The sequence below is a fragment of the Danio aesculapii genome, chromosome 10 (genome assembly GCF_903798145.1).
Source record: "Danio aesculapii chromosome 10, fDanAes4.1, whole genome shotgun sequence".
Classification (NCBI taxonomy): Eukaryota; Metazoa; Chordata; class Actinopteri; order Cypriniformes; family Danionidae; genus Danio; species Danio aesculapii.
In genome coordinates, this window is record NC_079444.1 from 24,565,029 (window position 1) to 24,585,929 (window position 20,901).

Below are 20,901 nucleotides of genomic sequence, written 5' to 3' on the forward strand. Positions count from 1 at the left end.
CTGGCTTAATGGGTCGATTAAATGTAGTTCAACCTACCTCCTGTTCAAAGGCTTGCAATTGATAAGAGAAAGATTCTAACAAAGACGGTATTTACTTGATCAAAAATACAGTCTTCTTTCAGGATTACTTGATTTATATATTTTAACGCTGTAGAGGTTTTTGTGCGTTCTTGATGATTAAAATTTGAATGAAATCTATCTGCATATACAAGTACACCCCTTATAAATATCTCATTTCAATTAATATTTTATATAGGATGCATCATAATATTATATTTGTGCATATACACTCGATTAGTCAGTACTGAAGCCAAATCTAGAGCTAATCTAACAAAATAACTTATGATAATGGTCCAGAAATTAGTAGCCCAAATGTATATGCTTGGGAAAATATCAATATAATATCAAATATCAAGAGAAACAAAAAATATATCTAGAATTTTGTTGAAATTTTGTTAAATTTTTTTTTTTTTTGCAATATTTCACATGAATGTAAATATATCATCTTTCTATTTCTAAAGATGTTCTGTGATTAAAATTATGTTTTAATAAACATATCAGTTTAATAAATCAGCTTTGTGTTAGATAATAATATTTTTAAAAATGGGGTGTACTCATTTATGCTGATCTGTCTGTCTGTCTGTCTGTCTGTCTATCTAATATATATAATATAGAATATAATATAAATATAGAATATTGTGCTTATATCTACAGCCTTGATGACTGGCAATATTTTAGTTTGGTGGAAAACTTGCTCTATATATATATATATATCTTATATATATATATATATATATATATATATATATATAATGTATCTTCTTGGTTATCTCTTTTGAAATATGGTCTAGAGCGCAACAATATACTCTTACAATACACACTTTTTGAGGCCCTGCCCTCTATCTGAAAGATGCGCAAGTTGAAAACAGGCTCATTCTGAAAACGTAACCCTATATATATTTCTGGAAATCGCTAATTAAGTAGCCAGAGCTACGTATGGCTGCATTTCGTCTTTAAAATGTACGATACAGGGCGGTATGACGCCGTTCCTTTTCATGCTTACTAGCTGACTGCTTACCTCCGTATGGACTGCTTTCCCGCTGTTATCAGTTTATTCTGTAGCTTGACACATACGTTGGCGGACTTGAGATGCAGAGCGGAGTTGACCACAACAACTGGGTTCAAGTCCAGTGAAGAACGGTTACAGAAAGCAGGCAAGACAAAAACAAAATCTAAGAAGTAAAATAAACAAGTAAATAACAGGGTGTGAATGTGGTAAAATCTGAAAACGTGGTAAAAATTTAGGGGCTTTTTCTTTTTCTGGATTGCTTTTCAAAACACTGCAGTTGGGTTCAGGGAAGGGGGTGGGCGGGTAAATCGGTGCTTTTTAAAATACCATTGGTTGGGCTAGGGAAGGGGAAGGGTGGGGGGGGGGATTGGTCGGTTGGTCAGTCAGTCAGTCAGTCACTCAGTCAGTCAGTCATTCAGTCGACAGTGGCCTCTGGTGGGTTTACGTTAGAACAGCATAGAATGGCACTCTCGAGAGAAATTTAAAATCTGAAAAAGAATACACAGTGGCCTCTGGTGGACTCGCAAAAACAAAAACTGCAAAAAAAAACAGCTCCTGGGATGTATTTTGCTCTCTCCAGAAATGTATAGGGTACCTAATCAGAATGAGCCTGCATTGGCATTACCAGAATCGTCTAATTACCTATTAAATAAAATTTCCGGAAAATTTCTGGAAAAAAATGAATAAAATGTCTTATTTTTGGCACATTCATGTTAAAACAACAACAACAATATTATTAATAATAATAATAATAATAATAATAATAATAATAATAATAAGGCATTCATCATAATAGCAACTTTAATTCTTTCAACTTTTATAATTATATATAACAGTAATGTGAAAAGCACAACGATATATCTGTTTTCAATTCCACACAATAATGATCAGCTTTGTCACAGGATAGCATGGCACAAAATTAAATCCCCACATATCAATAATGTAAAGTGCTTTAAATAAACTGGTGTCTTGTTACATTAATGTTCTCTTGGAAAAAAAAACTCTCTAAGAACTCCTGTCATTTGATAGTCAAGCCATAAGTCTGTTAATAGCCTCGTTTGATTCTTTGTGTTGTAATCCTTGGTGCTTAAATGGATAAAACAGGCTTGAATCCAACCTGCAACATGAGTTGTTGTTGTTTTTTTTTTACCAAATAAAACACAGTGTCATGTTTTGTACCATAGGTGAAGAGGTAAAAAACCCTCAACGAGCCATTCCCATTGGGATCGTCTCCTCGCTCCTCATCTGCTTTGTGGCATATTTTGGTGTATCAGCCGCGCTCACCATGATGATGCCCTATTACATGCTGGATAAGAACAGTCCTCTTCCTGTGGCGTTTAAATATGTTGGTTGGGAAGGAGCTACATATGCTGTGGCGGTGGGGTCTCTCTGCGCCCTGTCCACCAGGTAAGAGCTGATCACACCAGTTAGGGATTGTTCTAACACACACAAGGACACAGCGTAGAGTAAACAAGCATGGCAGGGGACTAAAAATGTTCTTGAGTTATTAGCCATGCTCCTTGAGATGAATGGATGTAATTAGCCTCAAGCCTGGTTGTAGTTTAAAAGACCTCCGTCAGTTTGGTCGGACATTTTTTAACCCTTATAATGCATTCCAAATGTGTTGAATTCTTCAGCATTGTGAGTTTGGACATATAAAATCAGTGATATATAAATAAGTCATGACTTAAAACATTTCGGTAATTATGTGAATATAAGTCAATGTTTTGACCTTGTTATTATTACTATGTTATTATATTTGTTTGCTTATAGAGCACATTTAAAAACAATAGATGTTGACCCAAGTGCTTTACAAAACAACCAAGATACAAAATCTATACTTATATAAAAACAAGGTATGTAAAACAAGTTAAAACTAATGAATTACTACACTGTAAAGCCCAACAGTCAACTTTATCAAATGAAATGAGTGTTGTTAACTCAAAATTTACTGCGTTAATTCTCATTTGAAAAGAGTTTACATTTACATTTACATTTAGTCATTTAGCAGACGCTTTTATCCAAAGCGACTTACAAATGAGGACAAGGAAGCAGTTTACACAACTATAAGAGCAGCAGTGAACAAGTGCTATAGACAAGTTTCAGGTGTGTAAAGTCTAAGAAGCAAAGCATTAGTACATTTATTTATTTATTTATTTATTTTTTTGTGAGAGAGAGAGAGTTTTAAACAGAGTATTAAAGGTGAGTTATTTAAATACCTTATTACTTCAAGTTAAATGGAGTAAGTTCACAGTACTCATATAGATTAGTTTTTTCAACTCAAATGGTTTGTAGCAATCGGTTTCCTTAAACAATTTGAGTTGCCTTAACTTATTGGGTTTTACAATAGTCAGTTGGTTTAAGTTCTCTTCGTTTATCGGGTTTTACTGTGCTCAAATTGCTTCGTTTACTCAAATGGATTAAGTTCACAGTACTCACTAGGATTAGTTTTTGAACTTAAATTGTTTGTTGCAATCGCTTTGTTCAAATGGTTTGAGTTGCCTTAACTTTTTGGGTTTTACAAGGTATCAAAAACAAGAGACTGAAGGTGATTTTTTTTTAAATGAGACTTAAAATCACCAAGGGAAGAGCATGACCTGATATTTAAAGGCAGACCATTTCACAGACGAGGGGCTGTGACAGAAAAAGCCTTTTGATTTTAACTGTGATTTGGAAACCACTAGCTGAAACTGGTTTTCCAACATAATTGGCCTCAATGAAGAGTGCCAATGAAGAAGTTCACCAATGTAAGTAGATGCCAGACCATTCAAACCTTTAAAAACAAACAACAATAACTTGTATTGAAACCTAAATTGAACTGGGAGCCAGTGAAGGGATGATAAAACTGGTGAGATACTAACACATTTTTTGTCCAAGTTAAAAGCCTAGCGGGTGCATTTTAGACCAGCTGCAGGCGTACAATTGAAGCTTGTAAAACTCCTCAATACAAAGAGTTGCAGTATTCCAATCTAGACATAATGAAAACGTTGATAATAGTTTCCAACACCTTAAAATACACAAAAGGCTTCAGTTTAGCAATGTTCCTTAATTGATAGAAACCAGTTTTGACGGCAGAATTTATTTGCTTGATAATTTGCAGAATTTATTCGCTTGTATTACGATGATATGCTTCAGATGTACACTATTTAAATGTATGTATTATATTTAAATTTTAGCAATTGTAGCAATAACATAAAGTAAAATTGTAGCAATAACATAAAGTAAAATATGCACAAAAAAGTATTTAAAAAGACTTTTGATCATTTGACGTTATGAATTTAAAGCACATGCTTGCTCAAAAATATTTTAAATTAATAAAACCTACATTTTATGTCTAACAAAACATCAAATGAACATAAATATCACTCTGCGTTATAAATTCATTTTACATTTACATAATCTTTACATTTCAGTTTGAAAAAATGTATCAGTTTGCAATGATTTATCAAAAGATGTGTGTTTGAGTTTATCAGCAAGAGACAGACCCAAAAGTGTGTGTATATATATATATATATATATATATATATATATATATATATATATATATATATATATATATATATAATGTATGCATATACTCTATGTATGCATATGTATGGTCAACATCATTATTATTATATATTTTTTTTTGCTTACTTAAAAATATTTAGACATTTTTTTGTATCTCCTCCAGGTCAAAACAAACCCAAAGCATTATGAGGGTTAAAAATTTGAACATGCGGCCCTTCCATTACATTTTACTTAGTGAACTCTTGCGACCCTTGGGAGGTTGAGAGGGTGCAGTCCAGGGCTGGATTGTGTGATAGAGTGTGTGTGCGTGTGTGCGTGTGTGTGTGTGTGTGTATATTTATCTGAGGCAGCTCATATAGCCCCTTGCTAAAAATATGAAGAGAAATTTGGTGTGCTGAGTTATGAATAAGTTATGCAACTCTGACTCAAGACCATGAGTGGGAAAAAGGCCTCACGCCACATTTTTTCTGTCCATAAGTGTCTGGCAGTGATTTGTCTTATAGTTATGACCTACATGCATTCACACCAGAGGTTGTTACTCAGAAATGTTTGTACTGTGAAATATCAATTATGTGTAATGTATCTATGGAAAATGTCTTGTGCATGATCTTTTATCCTCTTATTCTTCTAATTCTACTCATTTAACTCCTTTTAGTTACTAATGATAACCTTCGTAGCTGCAGAGATGAAGTAGGTTTATTGGCATTCTTTGTTCTGGTTTCCAAAATATGTTGGAATCCATTCAAAAGTGAAGTGTGTAATATTATGTTAAAATATTGACCTACTTTTGACTATATGGACTTTGCAGCTTATTCTGGCCAAGAACTTTATGTTTAGACACCAACAAATTGTTTAGCCAATGTTTCGCTAACCCTTGTTAGTTTTACTTTTGGCTTTAACAATTTTAGTCAATTATACAGTATTTAATTGTAATATGAACTGTATTTTACTGTAGGACAGTTATGCGGTACGGTACTGTATTTTAAAGTTACATTGTGAAAATTACTGTATATTTTACAGTAAAGATATACAATACTGTATATGCATATAGAATCAGATAAATGGTGCTGTAAATGTAAATACAGTATTTTTGCTGTAATTGATTTACAGTAAGTTGCTGTAGATTCTACAGTGTGTTTAACTTAATTAGATGGTATAATAATCAATAAATACATCATATACAGGAGCAAAATCTATCTTTGCTTATGTGGATGTGGTAAATTTCTTATTAAACACTTTCGTGTTAAATTAAATTAAGCAGCACACACACATATATGGTGTTGACTATTATTAAAAAATATATTTGGTATATATATAAACTACTTGTAAGGACAAATGAAATCCACACCACAGCTATAATGGTTACAATACAGACAAACAACAAGCTGTGGTGTGGGTTTCATTTGTCTTTAGAAGTATTTTTTTCAAGTGTTATACATAAAATAATGACGTTCAAATTTTGTGCAGATGATGAATGGTCAAAACATTCTTAGCCAATTAGAATCCACTCAACAGCTTAAACAATTAAAGCGACAAACAATACAATTGTGGTGAGTACTTCTAATTATTAAAAAAATATATACATTCTTGTTGGTGTGACTGCAAATATAGCTATTGTTTAATTCTTTTTAATAATGAAAATTATTAAAGGGGCTATATGTAAGAATTCTTATGCATTAATGTCTTTTTATTGTATTAAACGTGTTAACAGCTTCCAATAGAACTTTAAAAATAACAAGATAGATGTAGACAGAAGAACAATGGGTCTTTTTGGAGGGAAAATAAAAAAAAGATTTACACGTGCTCCCGAGAGCCTCTCTTCTATTCACAGACTGTTTAGAATGTTCAAGATAAAGCCACAAGATATAAGTGCTTAGCTCATATTTACATATTCATACGGATTTGTTGCTCTCATAAATGTGGATGATATCTGGGTGTTTATTGTGTATTGCTGCAAATGTATTGCTAACTATTTTTGAAGTCTAATCAAAGGTCTAAAAAGAACTTCATAAAGGATATATCAAGCCATTGAATCACATTGTCTTAAGGACACTAAGGCCCAATTCCAATTATATTTTTGTACCCTTTAAACAGAGTCTGTTTTGGTCCTTCAAACAGAGTGTGAAGGGGAAAGGCTTTAAAAATTTGCCCTAAGAAATGGGACACCACTACAACACCCGCACACGTCATCATATGTCATCGTGAGCTTTTGCTTTACATGAGATCAGACGATCACGACTGCTGTAGTTATTCCATTTGCGTTATTTTTGGGTATTTATCTTGAGGAAAGCATTGAAGGCAATGATATCATGTTATCATAACGATATAATGTGGTATTAAGCACGTAACTGTACTGTGCATTTACACTGTCCATATTCATCAATGTAAACACAAGAAAACAACATTAACATTATAGCAGACACTGTAAAAAGCTCATTTTCAGCCACTTGACTTTTCTGACAGGGCATTTGAGTGCCATGGAGTGACAGAATGTTGTGTGACTGCTGTACAGGAGTTATTATTATAGATTAAAGATAGCAAAATTTAGCCGTTTTTTTTTAAGCATGACAGTAAAACATGAACGCAGTTCTGAATATATTAAAACATATCCTTGTTGTAAAAAATTATAATAATGACAAAAAACACTAATTTGTCCATTTCCTGACTTCTGGGTGCAGCTATGCAGCCATTGTGGCTGGTGTATTCTGGGAAATTTTAATACTCCTTGGTTTCGAGTGTGGTCCTGAAAAATACCTCTTTTGAGCTAAAGAGAATTGGGACAACCCTACCCCTTCACATGAACGTGCAAAACAAGGGGTAGGGGTAAGAGGAAGGGCTAATGCCTGGTTTATACTTCTGCCTCAAGTGATCAGCGTGACCCACGGCGCATTCAACGCGCGTAGCTGTGCATTTATACTTCCGCGCGCTGTTTCTGTTGTTCTGCGATAACACTTCCGAAACGCTAGTTGGCAGTGAGGTGTTTATGTTCCTCGGTGTCGAGTTTCTTCGCTGGTGTTTTGTTTTTCTGAACGCTTCCTTAATGTACAAGTGGATCAAACTCGCTTATTTTAAGGCAGTAACCGGTGGACGTGCAACAACTTTAACCATAAGGTAAACACAAAACAAATCTTTCCATCTGGAGCTCCTTCACGGGACTCCACACTTGCGGCTCTCGGTCCCACCCACACTCGTCAGATCTACCAAGCCGACCAATCACAGAGCTTGCGCTACGTGTCGTTGCGACGTTTGGGTTACATTTTTTGAGAGGTTCGCGTCAGCGAAGCCGAGGGCCACAGCGAGGGCTATTAGACCACGCGTAGGCTGCGCTGTAGCATACGCATGCGCTTGACGCAGAAGTATAAATCAGCCTTAAGGGGTAGATTTGGAATTGGGCCTAATAATTGTGCACATGTGTGAGCGCAATGGACAATAACTGGCAGTAATTCACTTAATGGCCATTGGTGTTGCTAATAACAAGTGTTTGTGAATGATATATTTTTACATTCTTTATAATAAAGTAATAGGCACCAATAAGCTGTGATTTACAGTGAATTCATAACAGCTATTAGACATGAAATGAAGTGGAAACATCTGAACAGCTGTTTTAAGTTGCAGGGCTTATTGGCTTTATAAAATAGTCATTCATAATATGTAGCAATGGTTCACAAATTAAAGCAAAGCAGTTATAAATTAAGACTGATACTGAATTGTAATTTACAACAGTTTCAAACATGGCTCAACCAATCATTATCAAGGACCATCTGTTTCGTAATTCTATACATATAGCCCCTGTGGGACCTAAATTCCAGACGTTGTGTAACACCAACCAACCAACCAAACTAAAACTGTGCATTAGTAGGCTGATTTCCCTGAAGAGCAAACGCTGTGGCTATGTTGCGCTTTCAAAAACACTGCTCTGTTTGTCCAAGCACTCATCTGAGGCGGAAGAGGTGGTAGACGCATATGGAAACAATCATCATTTTTTGCTTCATAAATTACACGCTTCACCTTGACAATCACCTTATCTAACGTAATGTTTGATGCTAAGAGATGCTCTTGCAAACACTGGTGGTCTGATCTTTCTTCTGATGGTGGTGGTGGGGCTCTGTTTGTGGCATGAATCTCATTCATAATAACACCACAGCAGCATATGAATGCACTATGTCTGTCTCTTTTTTGCATGGCATGGTTTGTTTTCACCATCTCTCGCGGCAGCCTGCTTGGCGCCATGTTCCCCATGCCCCGTGTCCTGTGGGCCATGGCTGACGATGGCCTGCTCTTCAAATTCATGGCTGGGATCAGCGAGAGAACAAAAACACCCATAAAAGCCACTATAATGTCCGGCTTTCTTGCAGGTGAGACTGAATTTTAATGTTACTAATCTACTGACGTCGCATACGTTTGTAGCATCGCGCATCCGTCCGGCTGCATGGGAAAAAAACGAAACATTTTCGAAGCACTTGCATGGACCTGACAGCTACGATGGGATTCATTTTGTGAATAAACTGGATTTACTGCATGACCTGATTTTACCACGGTCGACACATTTCTGAATGGACATCTTTGCCAATCCTGGAACAACATTCCAATCATCCAATCAGATTTAAAGAGAGTTTACAGTTTATGTCTTCTAATCAGTTTAAATTCGTCTTATTATAATTCACCTATCATTTCTTAAAGATTGTAGGAATAACTTATGGTTAGGGGTAGGTTTAGGGACAAGAATTAGGTTTGGAGTAGTGCTGTCAAAAGATTATTCACGGTTAATCGCATCCAAACTGCAAAATAAAAGTTTGTTCTTACATAATATGTGTACTTGTGCTGTGTATGTTATGTTTACAGTGATCCCTCGCTGTAATGCGGTTCATTTTTTGCGGCCTCACAGTTTTGTGGATTTTTTTTTTTTTTGCAATTTGACATGCTTTTTTCTACAGTGCATTTTGTTCTGCGTCCTGATTGGCTGTAGACCACTGTCAATCAATTTTCTCCGTGCTGTGTCTCCTGTACAGTACAGGATGTGTTCAGCTTGCCAAATTTACATAAATTGTCGATTACTAGCAGTGTGACTCTGAAGTGCTGTACTCTGTTTCGTTTAAAGGCACCTGCGGTAGCACCCAAAAGACTAAGGAAGATGCTAAACATTGCGCAAAAAGTTGGACTTCTGGACATGCTATAAAGGAAGGTAGAAGTTTTGCGGCTGTAAGGGCGCATTATGAAATAAATAACTGAAGATCAAATTATGTAGTTCTTTAGATTCATTCTATAAGACTGGACTTATTTTTCTAAGAAAGGTTTGAACTTTGGGAGTGTTTAAACGAGAGAGAAAAGTGTGAAAATGTTAATGCCTGTCTGAGAAAAGTGTATAAAGTGTGTAATGAGGGGTTTTACAACATTAAAACATCTATGATAATTGAAAAAAATAAAGCGGACTGCTTCACGGATTTTACGAGTCATTTTTAGAACGTAACTCCCGCGATTAACGAGGGACCACTGTATTTAAATACACACAAATACATAAAACAAAGAAATGTTTGACCAAATATCCAGCAATTAGAACATGTTTTCCTTGTCCCTGCTTTGAATCAGTCACAGGCAGACAGAGGGATCATGTGTGTGTATGTAAATGACTTGGGCATATCTAATAGTTCATAGTAACATGTATTAGCTACCTCTTCACAAATATTTTGAGCATATTTGCAGGTTGGTTAATCTCCATCATCAGTTTCCTCAAAATTACACAGATGAATGAAAGTTTTGGCAACTGTTACTATGTTTACAACAAATTTTTGAGGGAAGAGCATTTATTTCAAACTGTGATCAAAACCGATTGGAAATACCTGAGCATTAAACAATTACATAGCACACATTCCAGCCAATCAGAATCATACACACAAATACTGTATATTATCTGAATACAAACTTTTATTTTGGATGTGATTGATTACCATTAATCGTTTGGCAGTACTACATTGCATTACATTTTTACCAGAAATGATGTTCCAGGATCAACCAAATGTGTTAACCCAGGAATGCGTCAAACTCTGCAAAATCAGGACATGCAGATTTACCTCCTTTCTGCCTTTGACTCCTTCTCTGGCAGCTCCTCATTTGGCTTATATGTTCATTTCTATTGTCTTTTCTGCTCTCTTCCTCTTTTTTTTGTGATCATCCCATGATCAGTCTCTTGGGGTCCTTGTTCCCCCTCCCACGTATTATCTTTGCCATGGCCCGGGATGGTCTGCTCTTCTCGTTTCTGGCTCGGGTGAGCGAGAAGAAGACGCCCGTCGTGTCCACTCTGGCCTCCGGGGTCACTGCTGGTAAGAGCAGAGGGCATTGTGGGATTGAAGGATTTAGCTCCATTGGGTTGCTTTTGTTGCTGTTTGAAACACCAGTCTGTTCATATCTATAGTGGGGGGAGGCTGAAAACTTTGTTTATGAGACAAACGCCAAACGGTTACTGTACATGTAATTGGGAGAGCTAACTGGGGTTATTTATTCTTTCTTTCTATAATGATTCCAGCAGTTTCCTGGAATAGAAACTTGTAAGACTGACTTTGCTTTGTTTTATTGTGCAAACATAACATGACGTCAGTTTTACCATGCTAAAAACTCTACTCAAAAAAAAAAAACAAACTGTACTCTACTCATGCTATTTGTACTTTCCATGAATAAGGCACTAACATTACACATTTTTTAAATTAGTATTTTTCTGAGTCTTATTCTTGAAAAAGTTCATTTAAAATACATTATATTTATTTTATTTTCAAATATTTTAAATTCATGTCAAATGATTTGTTTGTAATTATTTAGTTTTTATTTTAATTACATTTAATAAGAGTGCTTAGATCACAGATTGGGTTATTGGAGCATTAAATAACAATAAATAAATATCATTTGTTATATAATTATTTAAATATGATTAAGGACGAGTAAGCCAATAGCACAAGTATGTTAAGTAAAATCGAAATAAAAATATACATTTAAGTAAGAGTTTAGTCAAGTTTTCAGGTAGATCCAAAATTCCTGCAAAAATTGAACAAAACTGCATAGTCTAAATTTTAATTCTTAACCGTTTATGTTAAACTTAATTGCCTGTTCATGAGGATGCTTAACAAGTGTTGTTGAAATCATTTAGTCTATCCAAACCTAAGAAGACATGAAAGACAACTTAGTTTGACTTTAGTACTCTAGTGCTAGTGGAACTATGCTAGTACAAAATTAAGTAATTGTTTGAGTCTTCTAAAATGTAAGATGTTTAAAATCACTTGAATGTGTTATTATTTTTATTATTATTTATTTATTTATTTATTGATGATGAAGATGAAGGTTATCCTTTAAAAAGTAATCTGCAGATCACATTTGTCCCAAACCTTGGATTGTGGTTTGGCTGAATAAAACATTGCACTCCTAAAATATATATTTAATTTTATATTGTATAGAATTTCTGCGTATTGATTTTTACACAACAACCAAAACTCTTGTAAATGGCGTTAAGGGGAACAAAACAACAATTTTCACTCCCCAAAGTTAACTTGAAAATAATCTTTACAGACGTCTTTTCAGATTATTTCAGACATCACTATTGTTATTGTTAAAGTATGTTATAAGTCTAAAACTCCACAGGAAATAATTAAGGATTACATTAATACCTTTTATGTAGTTATTGGGTAAGTGGATTTGTGTATTGTTGGTTGAAGTGGAAGTTTTTTCTCTGTTAAAGACAATCTGAAAGTGATATTGCGGGTCTGAAACAACGTATTTTAGGAATTTATGAAATATCAATGTATATATTTTATTGACCCCTTTTATGCATTCTATGAATTAAAAAGGAAACCGTTATAATTTTGTACCCTATTTGTGGAAAGTGCATTTATATTTTAATATAGATCTGTGTTCACAAATGAACTTCAAAACATGTTGATAAATGTTTCTTAGTAGCTGATAATCCATTAATATTTATTTTTATTTATTAAAGTGGTAAATCTTCATTTCTTTTTTGGTACAAAAAAAAATTATATGTGGGTCAAAGACTTAAAGGGTTTTCAAGAATCAGAATTGTAAAAGTTTAATACATAGATTACATAGATTTTTTATTTTTTGCCTGTACAAAATTACTTTTATTTTTTGAGCCAAAATAATGAATCCATTTTTGTCATGTTTTACAGAAGACGGCCACTAAAATGCCATGCAGTGTAATAATAGTTTATACAATCCAAAAATCCCGTCAAGTATATTTAAAACAAGAATAATTTGACTACATATTACAAGTCTTTATTTAAAGGTGCAGTAGGTGATCTGCCTAAATGTTAAGCGGTTAGCATAATAGGTTTGAAACACAGTCCCGCCCCTGCCGCCCAAAGCCACGCTTTCTGAAATCACAAGCACGCACATTAAAGATGACAGAGACCCACAAGTTCATGTCATTCACCAGTTATGACAATTCAAAACTTTATAGTACTTTATTATACTACAATTCTGAATGCAAAACTGTCTTATATCTAGCACGTTTTCAGTTGTGTAGCAAACAAAACTTGTCATAATGTGCAATATTTCATGCTTGCAAGGATCGCTGGTCTCACTCTCTCAAACGCTTTGTCCAAAAGCGACTACTGTATGCTTAATGTTTGGTCGGCGACGTGCTGGAATTACACTTATTACGAAGCCATACTTGTATGCTATTTCAGACCAAATATTCAAAGTAGCATGGTAAACAATATAGGAGAGCGTCACAGGCTGTCATTGTTCAAAAATGAACCAATGTGATGTAGATATAAAACCAACTTCACCTCAGTAATGTAGGCTAGACGGAATAGCGCTGTTTACTGATGTTTTGTTGTTAGACTAAATAAAAACTTACATTACTGGTGCTGTAAAAGGTCCTTTATGAAACTAAAAATAGTCAATATTTCACCGGAAGATTTCAGTGGCTGAACGACACTTCTGTGCAGATTACGCATTTGTAACAACAAAATCTACATAAGCTTTGCGTGACTAAGATAATTTTAACACATAACATTACCTGACTAAAAGAAATACTTCAGTCATGGTGTCGTCCTTCCTATCTCCAAGATTGTCGTAACTCCAAGATTGATACAGAATTTTAAAGTTTTGATTCAGTATTTAATGTTACCGGTCACTCGTGTCCACGTGACCACAGTTCGCGTCCAAACAGCGAATCTGCGTGAACGAAGGTGTGCAGTTGTACAAATCTACATTTGCTGACAGACAGTTTGGACTACTTATCAGAATTATTGGAATTGTCGGCCTGACAAATTTTAATTGGATGAACTTTTTTAGTTTTATGCCTTACCCAGAATATAAAATTACATATAAATATATTTAGATTATTTTACTTTAATAATTACTATTGGAATGTGAAAAGACTTTCAACCAGCACAACAAAAAAAGTTACTGAAGACCTACTCACCTACTGCACCTTTAACAATCACAATAATGCCTAAAATGTGTAATTAATTGTCATTTAACAACCTTTTACTTTTTTACGTCCTTACTTGTCAGCAATGCGTTTTATATGTTTGTATATGTAATTTAACTTTTCATTTTTCCATAAATAAATCCATTGCACTGAATGACAAATGATAAGTCATGTAGAAACTTAAAAAGAACAACAAATTATGCATCTTTAAATCCTTAATAAGCAGTTAATTATAAATATCAGTCTATAAATCAGTCATAAAACTGATCCTGTTCATTTCTCTGCAGCAATCATGGCTTTCCTGTTTGACCTGAAGGACTTGGTTGATCTGATGTCTATAGGGACTCTTCTGGCTTACACACTGGTTGCTGCCTGCGTTCTAGTACTCAGGTCCACAGATACTATATTTAAAATGACATGCTTAAATATTTGTGTTATTACAACTGCCCTATTCACAGACCCCTTGTGTAAAATAATGTCCACAGGTACCAGCCGGAGCAGTTTTCTCAAACATATCACATAGCCAACACACATGAAGACATGGAAATGAGTGAAACCATAAGCACACCCAGCATGGGGATCCTGCCCGGTGTAGAGGAGCGTTTCAGCTTCAAAAACCTGCTCTTTCCAGACATCACCGAACCCTCCAACCTGTCTGGATTCATCGTTAACATCTGCGCCAGTCTCCTTGGTATGAAACATTCAGGACAAACACTGCAAACAAAAAGAAAATGAATAAAAAACACACACTAGTGTAATAGACTAGTGTTTTGTCACACTTTATCATTTTCTGTCTGTAGATTTTAATTACAGTAACAAAATTAGTGTTCTGCACGGAGCCATCAATCTCTCTACATCAAATGTTTTTGCAGAGGGATATGTTCATGCATAAGTAAGCTGAACACACATTTTATTCTAAATAAATTCAATATTTATTCAATATTTTGAATAAAATAAAAAATAATAATAATAAACAGAATAAATACATTTTTCTGATTGTTCACAGTATTTTTTGTATTATATAACATTCAAAGTATTTTCTGAATTATGCAATGATAATAATACGCTATCTGACAAAAGTCTTGTCGCCTATCCAAGTTTTAGGAACAACAAATACTTGACTTCTAGTTGATCATTTGGTATCAGAAGTGGTTTATATAAAAGGCGAAGGCCTCTAGATTACACTTATTTTACCAAAATAAAATATGATCATGCCTTGATTTTTAATGATTTAATTAGGACAGTAAGGTCTGGCTTTGCTTAGACAAAAGTCTTGTCACTTAACAGAAATAAAGTACAGTATAGAATATAAAGTCATGGTGCAGTAGAAAAAGAATTCATATTGTGTATGACTCCCATGAGCTTGGAGGACTGCATCCATACATCTCTGCAATGACTCAAATAACTTATTAATAAAGTCATCTGGAATGGCAAAGAAAGCATTCTTGCAGGACTCCTAGAGTTCATCAAGATTCTTTGGATTCATCCTCAATTTCTTCTCCTTCATCTTACCCCATGTAAGATGTTCATGTTCATGTCTGGTGACTGGGCTGGCCAATCCTGGAGCACCTTGACCTTCTTTGCTTTCAGGAACTTTGATGTGGAGGCTGAAGTATGAGAAGGAGTGCCATCCATGTGGGTTCCAAAAGTTCTTCTGCAGAATTTGTGATAATTTGGATGCAGTTCAGCAGATGATTTATCAGGAAAATCTACCTTCTGCCACTTTTCCAAATGATCAAAAATCAAGTTATTATTTGTTGCTCTTACAACTGGGATCGAGAACTTCTGTGAGGTAGTGTATTTTAAAACAATGAAAACATTTTTTTTTTCTTGTCCATCTGGTGTTCAGATTTTTGTGCTGCATATTTTATGCTTAAATAGATACCCATAGCATTTTGAAAAACCAGTAATACAAAAAGAATGATTGCATTACATAATATAATCAAAAAATAGGGCACTAAGATTTTTACTTTTACCTTAAAGGGACAGTTTGCCCAAAAAAATTTAATTTGTTAATTTCTTCATGGTCTCTAAATTGTAGGTGACTTATTCCTTCAGCAGAGCATTAAAGAAGTTTTTTTTTTTTTTTAGCTGAGTGGTCATTAGTGTTTTTAGCTGTGGTTATTAGTGTCTGTTTTATAATACATAGAGGCAAAACACAATTAATACCTATGGCTCCTAATGTTAAGAGCTTTTGAAGCGAAATGATTGGTCTGTGAAATAAAGTGACCTTTAGTTACAACATAATTACCTTTTAATCCTCAGCCACATTCGTGACAGTCTGGAACATGAGCTTTATGCTGTGAACATGCTCAAGAACGTTTGCCAAAGCTGTAGATTAAACGTAATAATGTTGTAAGTTTCTTGCACATACTAATCATTTCACTTTTTTGGTTCTCTGGGTGACCATTGACTTGCATTTTATGAATCACCAAGCACCACAGTTTCATCTAAAAATCTTGCATGGTCTTACGGTGTGCCAATAAACAGCAAATGTAAATTTTTAGGTGAGCTTTGCCTTAAGAACACTTGACAAGTGCAGGGTTTATGGATTTGTTTAGTAGTTTTCCTGAGGTTTCTGAACTTTTTTTTTTCAGGTCTGCTGATTCTCAGCTTCAGTCTGTTGGCGGTTCGGGGAGGAACAGCAAGCTGGAATATCATTACTCTCGCTGTCCTGTTCGGCCTGTGCGTCATTGTCACATTCATCATCTGGAGGCAACCTGAGAGTAAAACCAAGCTCTCTTTTAAGGTTAGAGCACAGGCACATCTAACAAAGCACAAGGTGTGGTGATTCCCAATTAAAGCAGTTCTGCTTGAGCCAGATTAACTATTTTTAGAGTTTAATGCAATCTGATGTTGAATGTGAGTGGTTAAATACAAAGCCAAATACTGTGTTTTGCTTTACGTGGGTCACGTGGGACTCGCTTGATCAAAGCTGTATTAAACTTTTACGATTCTGATTCTTGATAACCCCTTTTAAATGGGTCTTTAGTCCATATATAGAACATTTTTTACCATAAAATAAAGAAGAAATGTTTTCAGTGAACTGTTACAAATTAAATTAATTAATTAATTAAAAAGAATTGAATAGCATTTAATAAGTATATTTGTAGTCAAAATAGTCAAAATTAACAGATAAGTCTTACGTTGTAAGGCTTTTAATAAATAAAGGTTAAAAATTTTTTAAAGCATACTTAAAATCTAATAAAACAAGTTTAATGAAAATAACACAGCTGGAAAGTTTGTCATGGAAAATAAGAACTAAATTGACCCAACAAAAAAGTATTTAGAAAATCTGTATGGAACAAAGGGTATTTAATAACTGACAATAAAGTAAAAAAATGCATAGATATTAAGTAAAACAAAAATTAGAATAAAATTTATAAATATATCTATATATATATAAATATATCATAAGTTATCACAGTATATATATATAATTCTGGCACATTACATTGACCTTGCTGGCATCATAATCTAGAGTTAGAGCTACACAACATAACATTTTTAGTAACTAATTATTTTCCACACCCTCCATCAGGTTCCTTGCCTTCCCTTCATCCCGGTGGTGAGCATGTTTGTCAATGTCTACCTGATGATGCAACTGGACAGAGGCACCTGGATACGATTCGCCATCTGGATGTCTATAGGTAAAACACCAGACAGAAAGAAAAACATTCCTAAACACAACAAAACACTGCTAAACACAAGCCCTTATCAAATAAAGGCCCTGTTTACACCTGGTACAGGTATAAATGGATTTAAACTTTGCTGTTGATAATTGATTCTGTGCATGCACTCCAACAACGAATACTGTCAGTCCGGATGTGCCAGTCACCAGTGAAAATCTGAGAATCTGAAAATGTGAGATGCAGCGATCAGAAATGGTTCTGCCATGTTGCTGTTGTCATACCAACTTGCAACTGTTAACGGAAGCTTTCAACTCTTGTCCTGCATCTGATTTCTTCTGATTGGTTCACTACACTTGAACTGGCTTTAATAAGCTCTGCTGAGTGCAAACATTTAAAGTCTTCGGCATCTGAAAAGGCAATGCTCATGTGCTAGACCAGGGGTGTCCAAACTCAGTCCTGGAGGGCCGATGTCCTGCAGATTTTAGCTCCAACTTGCCTAAACACAGCTGCAAGGATGTTTCGAGAAAGCCTAGTTAGAGCTTGATTAGCTAGCCCAGGTGTGTCTGATTGGGGTTGGAACTAAACTTTGCAGGATACCGGCCCTCCAGGACCGAGTGTGGATACCCCTGTGCTAGACCCTCAAAAAGACATGTGTATAACGGTCTTGCGTGTTCATCAATTGTGTTTTACATAGAAAAACAATTGGACTATAAGGCCCTGCACATGAACATGGATATTTTCAAAGCTGCACTTTTTTCAATGTGGTTTTGCTGTTTGTTCACACGAAAACAGAGTATCAGGTGACTGAATCTAAAACTTTCTGAAAACTCCGCCAGGCTGAAACTCTAGGTATATAGAGTGTGGTCGTGTGGACGGAAGGCGTGAATGAGGCAAATTACGCATGTTCGTGGCAAACACATTGTGTATTCACGTCGTTTGTACCAAAGGCCCTTTCACACAGGTAATATTGTTTTTATTTTGTTTTAAGAGACTGTTGAGCTCAAACTTTAAAACTATTCGTTTACCAGATTATAAAGTTTTATTTTTCATTATTCTTTTTATTTTGTACTTCTGTATTGCAAGAAGCTCTTCAGTTCGTAAGCAGATTGTTGTGACAAAGCACTTCTGCCTGTTCAAAATAAACAGAAAAAGCAAACACTGGAGATTTATTCCTGTTTCCCTGTTGTAACAACCCTGTATTGATCCATCAGATCAGAGAAAGTCTAACAGTCCATACACCCGCCCACAATCCCGCCGATTCAGAAAAGTGGTTGAAAGTGTAATAAAACAGACACATGTAAGTGAAAGCAGGTTTGCATCTCCCTTGTCTACGTGTGATCTGATCCAACAAAATACATCTTAATACCAGGTGTAAACAGGGCCATAGTATTGCGGTCATTTCCGAAAGGCCTCCAGAAAAGCAGTTGGCACGTACACGCTCCATAATTTCCTCCATTATCCCTCTGTTTACTCCAGGACTCGTAATCTACTTTGGCTATGGGATCTGGCACAGCACCGAAGCCGCTCTGGCCCATTCCAGTATGGACGAAGAGTTGAGTGTGTACAAACCCGCCTGCGGTCTCAACCGAGACAGCGTGACCCCGGAGAAAGAGGCTTTCCTCTGTAACGGCCACGGGTCACAGGTAGATGATGATGGAGATATCTAAATGAGGAACAGTGTTGTTATATACTCAGACTTTACATAAAGCACTCCGCCGGGAGGTAGTGAGGAGCACGGGTCGCTGGAGTCTAATCTGGTGGAGCTCGATGACCGATTTAAACCAATGTCACTTCCGTGTGGAGTCGTCGGAGGGTTCAATGCGCACTACATAGGTGGAAGTATTTGAATATTCACACAACTCTAGGGCTTTGTTTTTCTTCTACTTCAGAGATCTTAAAGAAAACCAAACAGGCACAGGACCTTTTGTTGAGAAAACAAACAAACAAAAACAGAAACAAATGTGAGCTGCAGTATTTCGAACTTGTGCCTTCTGTCTTACTTTTACAAAAGTACAACCTCAGTTGTGAAAATGCTGAGACATTTTTTTTAAAAAACGCAAGTAAATCGTGAATATGTGTTTTGTTAATTGTGTTTAACCTTTATTTTCTAAGGAAAAATACTTACTTACTCCAAAAGCCGTTTATATCGAAGTTGATATTTAAGCCCTATCCCAATTCTACCCCTTAGCTCTTCCCCTTACCCCCTTAGAATTGGGACACCCCTACCCCTTCACATGAACACGCAAACAAGGGGTAGGGGTGTCCCAATTCTCTTTAGCTTGAAAGCGTAGGGCTAAGGGAAAGGGCTATATACTCCTCGAAACTGAGATTTTTCAGGACCTCACTCAAAAACCAAGGGGTAAGAAATTTTCCCAGAAACACCATCTACAACGGCAGCATGGCTGCACAGGAAAGTAAAGAGATGCACAAATTAGCATTTTTTGTCATTATTACGAATTTTTACAACAAACAAGCATATGTTTTAATACATTCATAACCACGTTTGTGTTTTACCATCATGCTTTAAAAACCTCTTAAATAAAAACCGCTAAATTTCACTATCTATAATCCAAATAATAACAACTCCTGTACAGCATTCTGTCACTCGATGACACTCGAATACCCTGTCAGAAAAGTCTAGTGGCTGGGAATGAGCTTTTTACAGTGTCTCCCATAATGTTATTGTTGTTTTTGTGTGTTTACCTTGATGAATATGGCTACGGTGTAAATGCACAGTATAGTTACGATCTTATTGCCGCATTATATCGTTATGATAACATGATATATGTATTGAATGATTTCCTAAAGATAAATACCAAAAATGAACGCAAATGGAATAACTACAACAATCGCGATCGTCGATCTCATATCAAGAAAGAGATCCATGGCATATGATGACGTGTGCAGGTGCTGTTGCTGTCTCATTTCTTAGGGGTACATTTTGAAAACCTTCTCCTTCACACTCTGTTTCAAGGGCCAAGGGGAAGGAGTAGGGGCACAAAAAAGAATTGGGATTGGGCCTTAGCTGTACCATGTTCGTGTATGTGTGTATGTCCTGGTCCTCCAGGTTGGGGGTTGAGCATTGGGCTAACGACCAGCCTTGTAAAAATTAGATGTAAGGAAAAGTAGAAAGAAAAAAAACATTTTTCACTGAGCAATCACATTTAATTGCGTAAGTATAAACAATTTTCAGATTTCAATGGTGACAACAGTTTTTTTTTTCACTATATTAATATCTGACAGTTAGTGAAAGA

At 35.5% G+C, this 20,901-nt stretch overlaps 1 protein-coding gene across 3 annotated transcripts in view; it reads left to right on the forward strand.

The window, feature by feature from the left end:
• slc7a1a (solute carrier family 7 member 1a) overlaps window positions 1–20,177 on the forward strand; it is a 45,177-nt gene extending 25,000 nt beyond the window's left edge. For 2 of the 3 annotated variants that reach the window (XM_056467411.1, XM_056467412.1), the window contains exons 6-12: window positions 2,254–2,476; window positions 8,795–8,934; window positions 14,303–14,405; window positions 14,501–14,706; window positions 16,613–16,764; window positions 17,557–17,665; window positions 19,124–20,177. In XM_056467411.1, the coding sequence (XP_056323386.1) occupies window positions 2,254–2,476; window positions 8,795–8,934; window positions 14,303–14,405; window positions 14,501–14,706; window positions 16,613–16,764; window positions 17,557–17,665; window positions 19,124–19,314 (1,124 nt within the window). In that variant the 3' untranslated portion in view covers window positions 19,315–20,177. Of the gene's footprint in view, window positions 1–2,253; window positions 2,477–8,794; window positions 8,935–10,759; window positions 10,897–14,302; window positions 14,406–14,500; window positions 14,707–16,612; window positions 16,765–17,556; window positions 17,666–19,123 lie in introns of all 3 variants that reach the window. The other variant, XM_056467414.1, reaches the window with a different exon arrangement.
• Window positions 20,178–20,901: the final 724 nt, after the last annotated feature.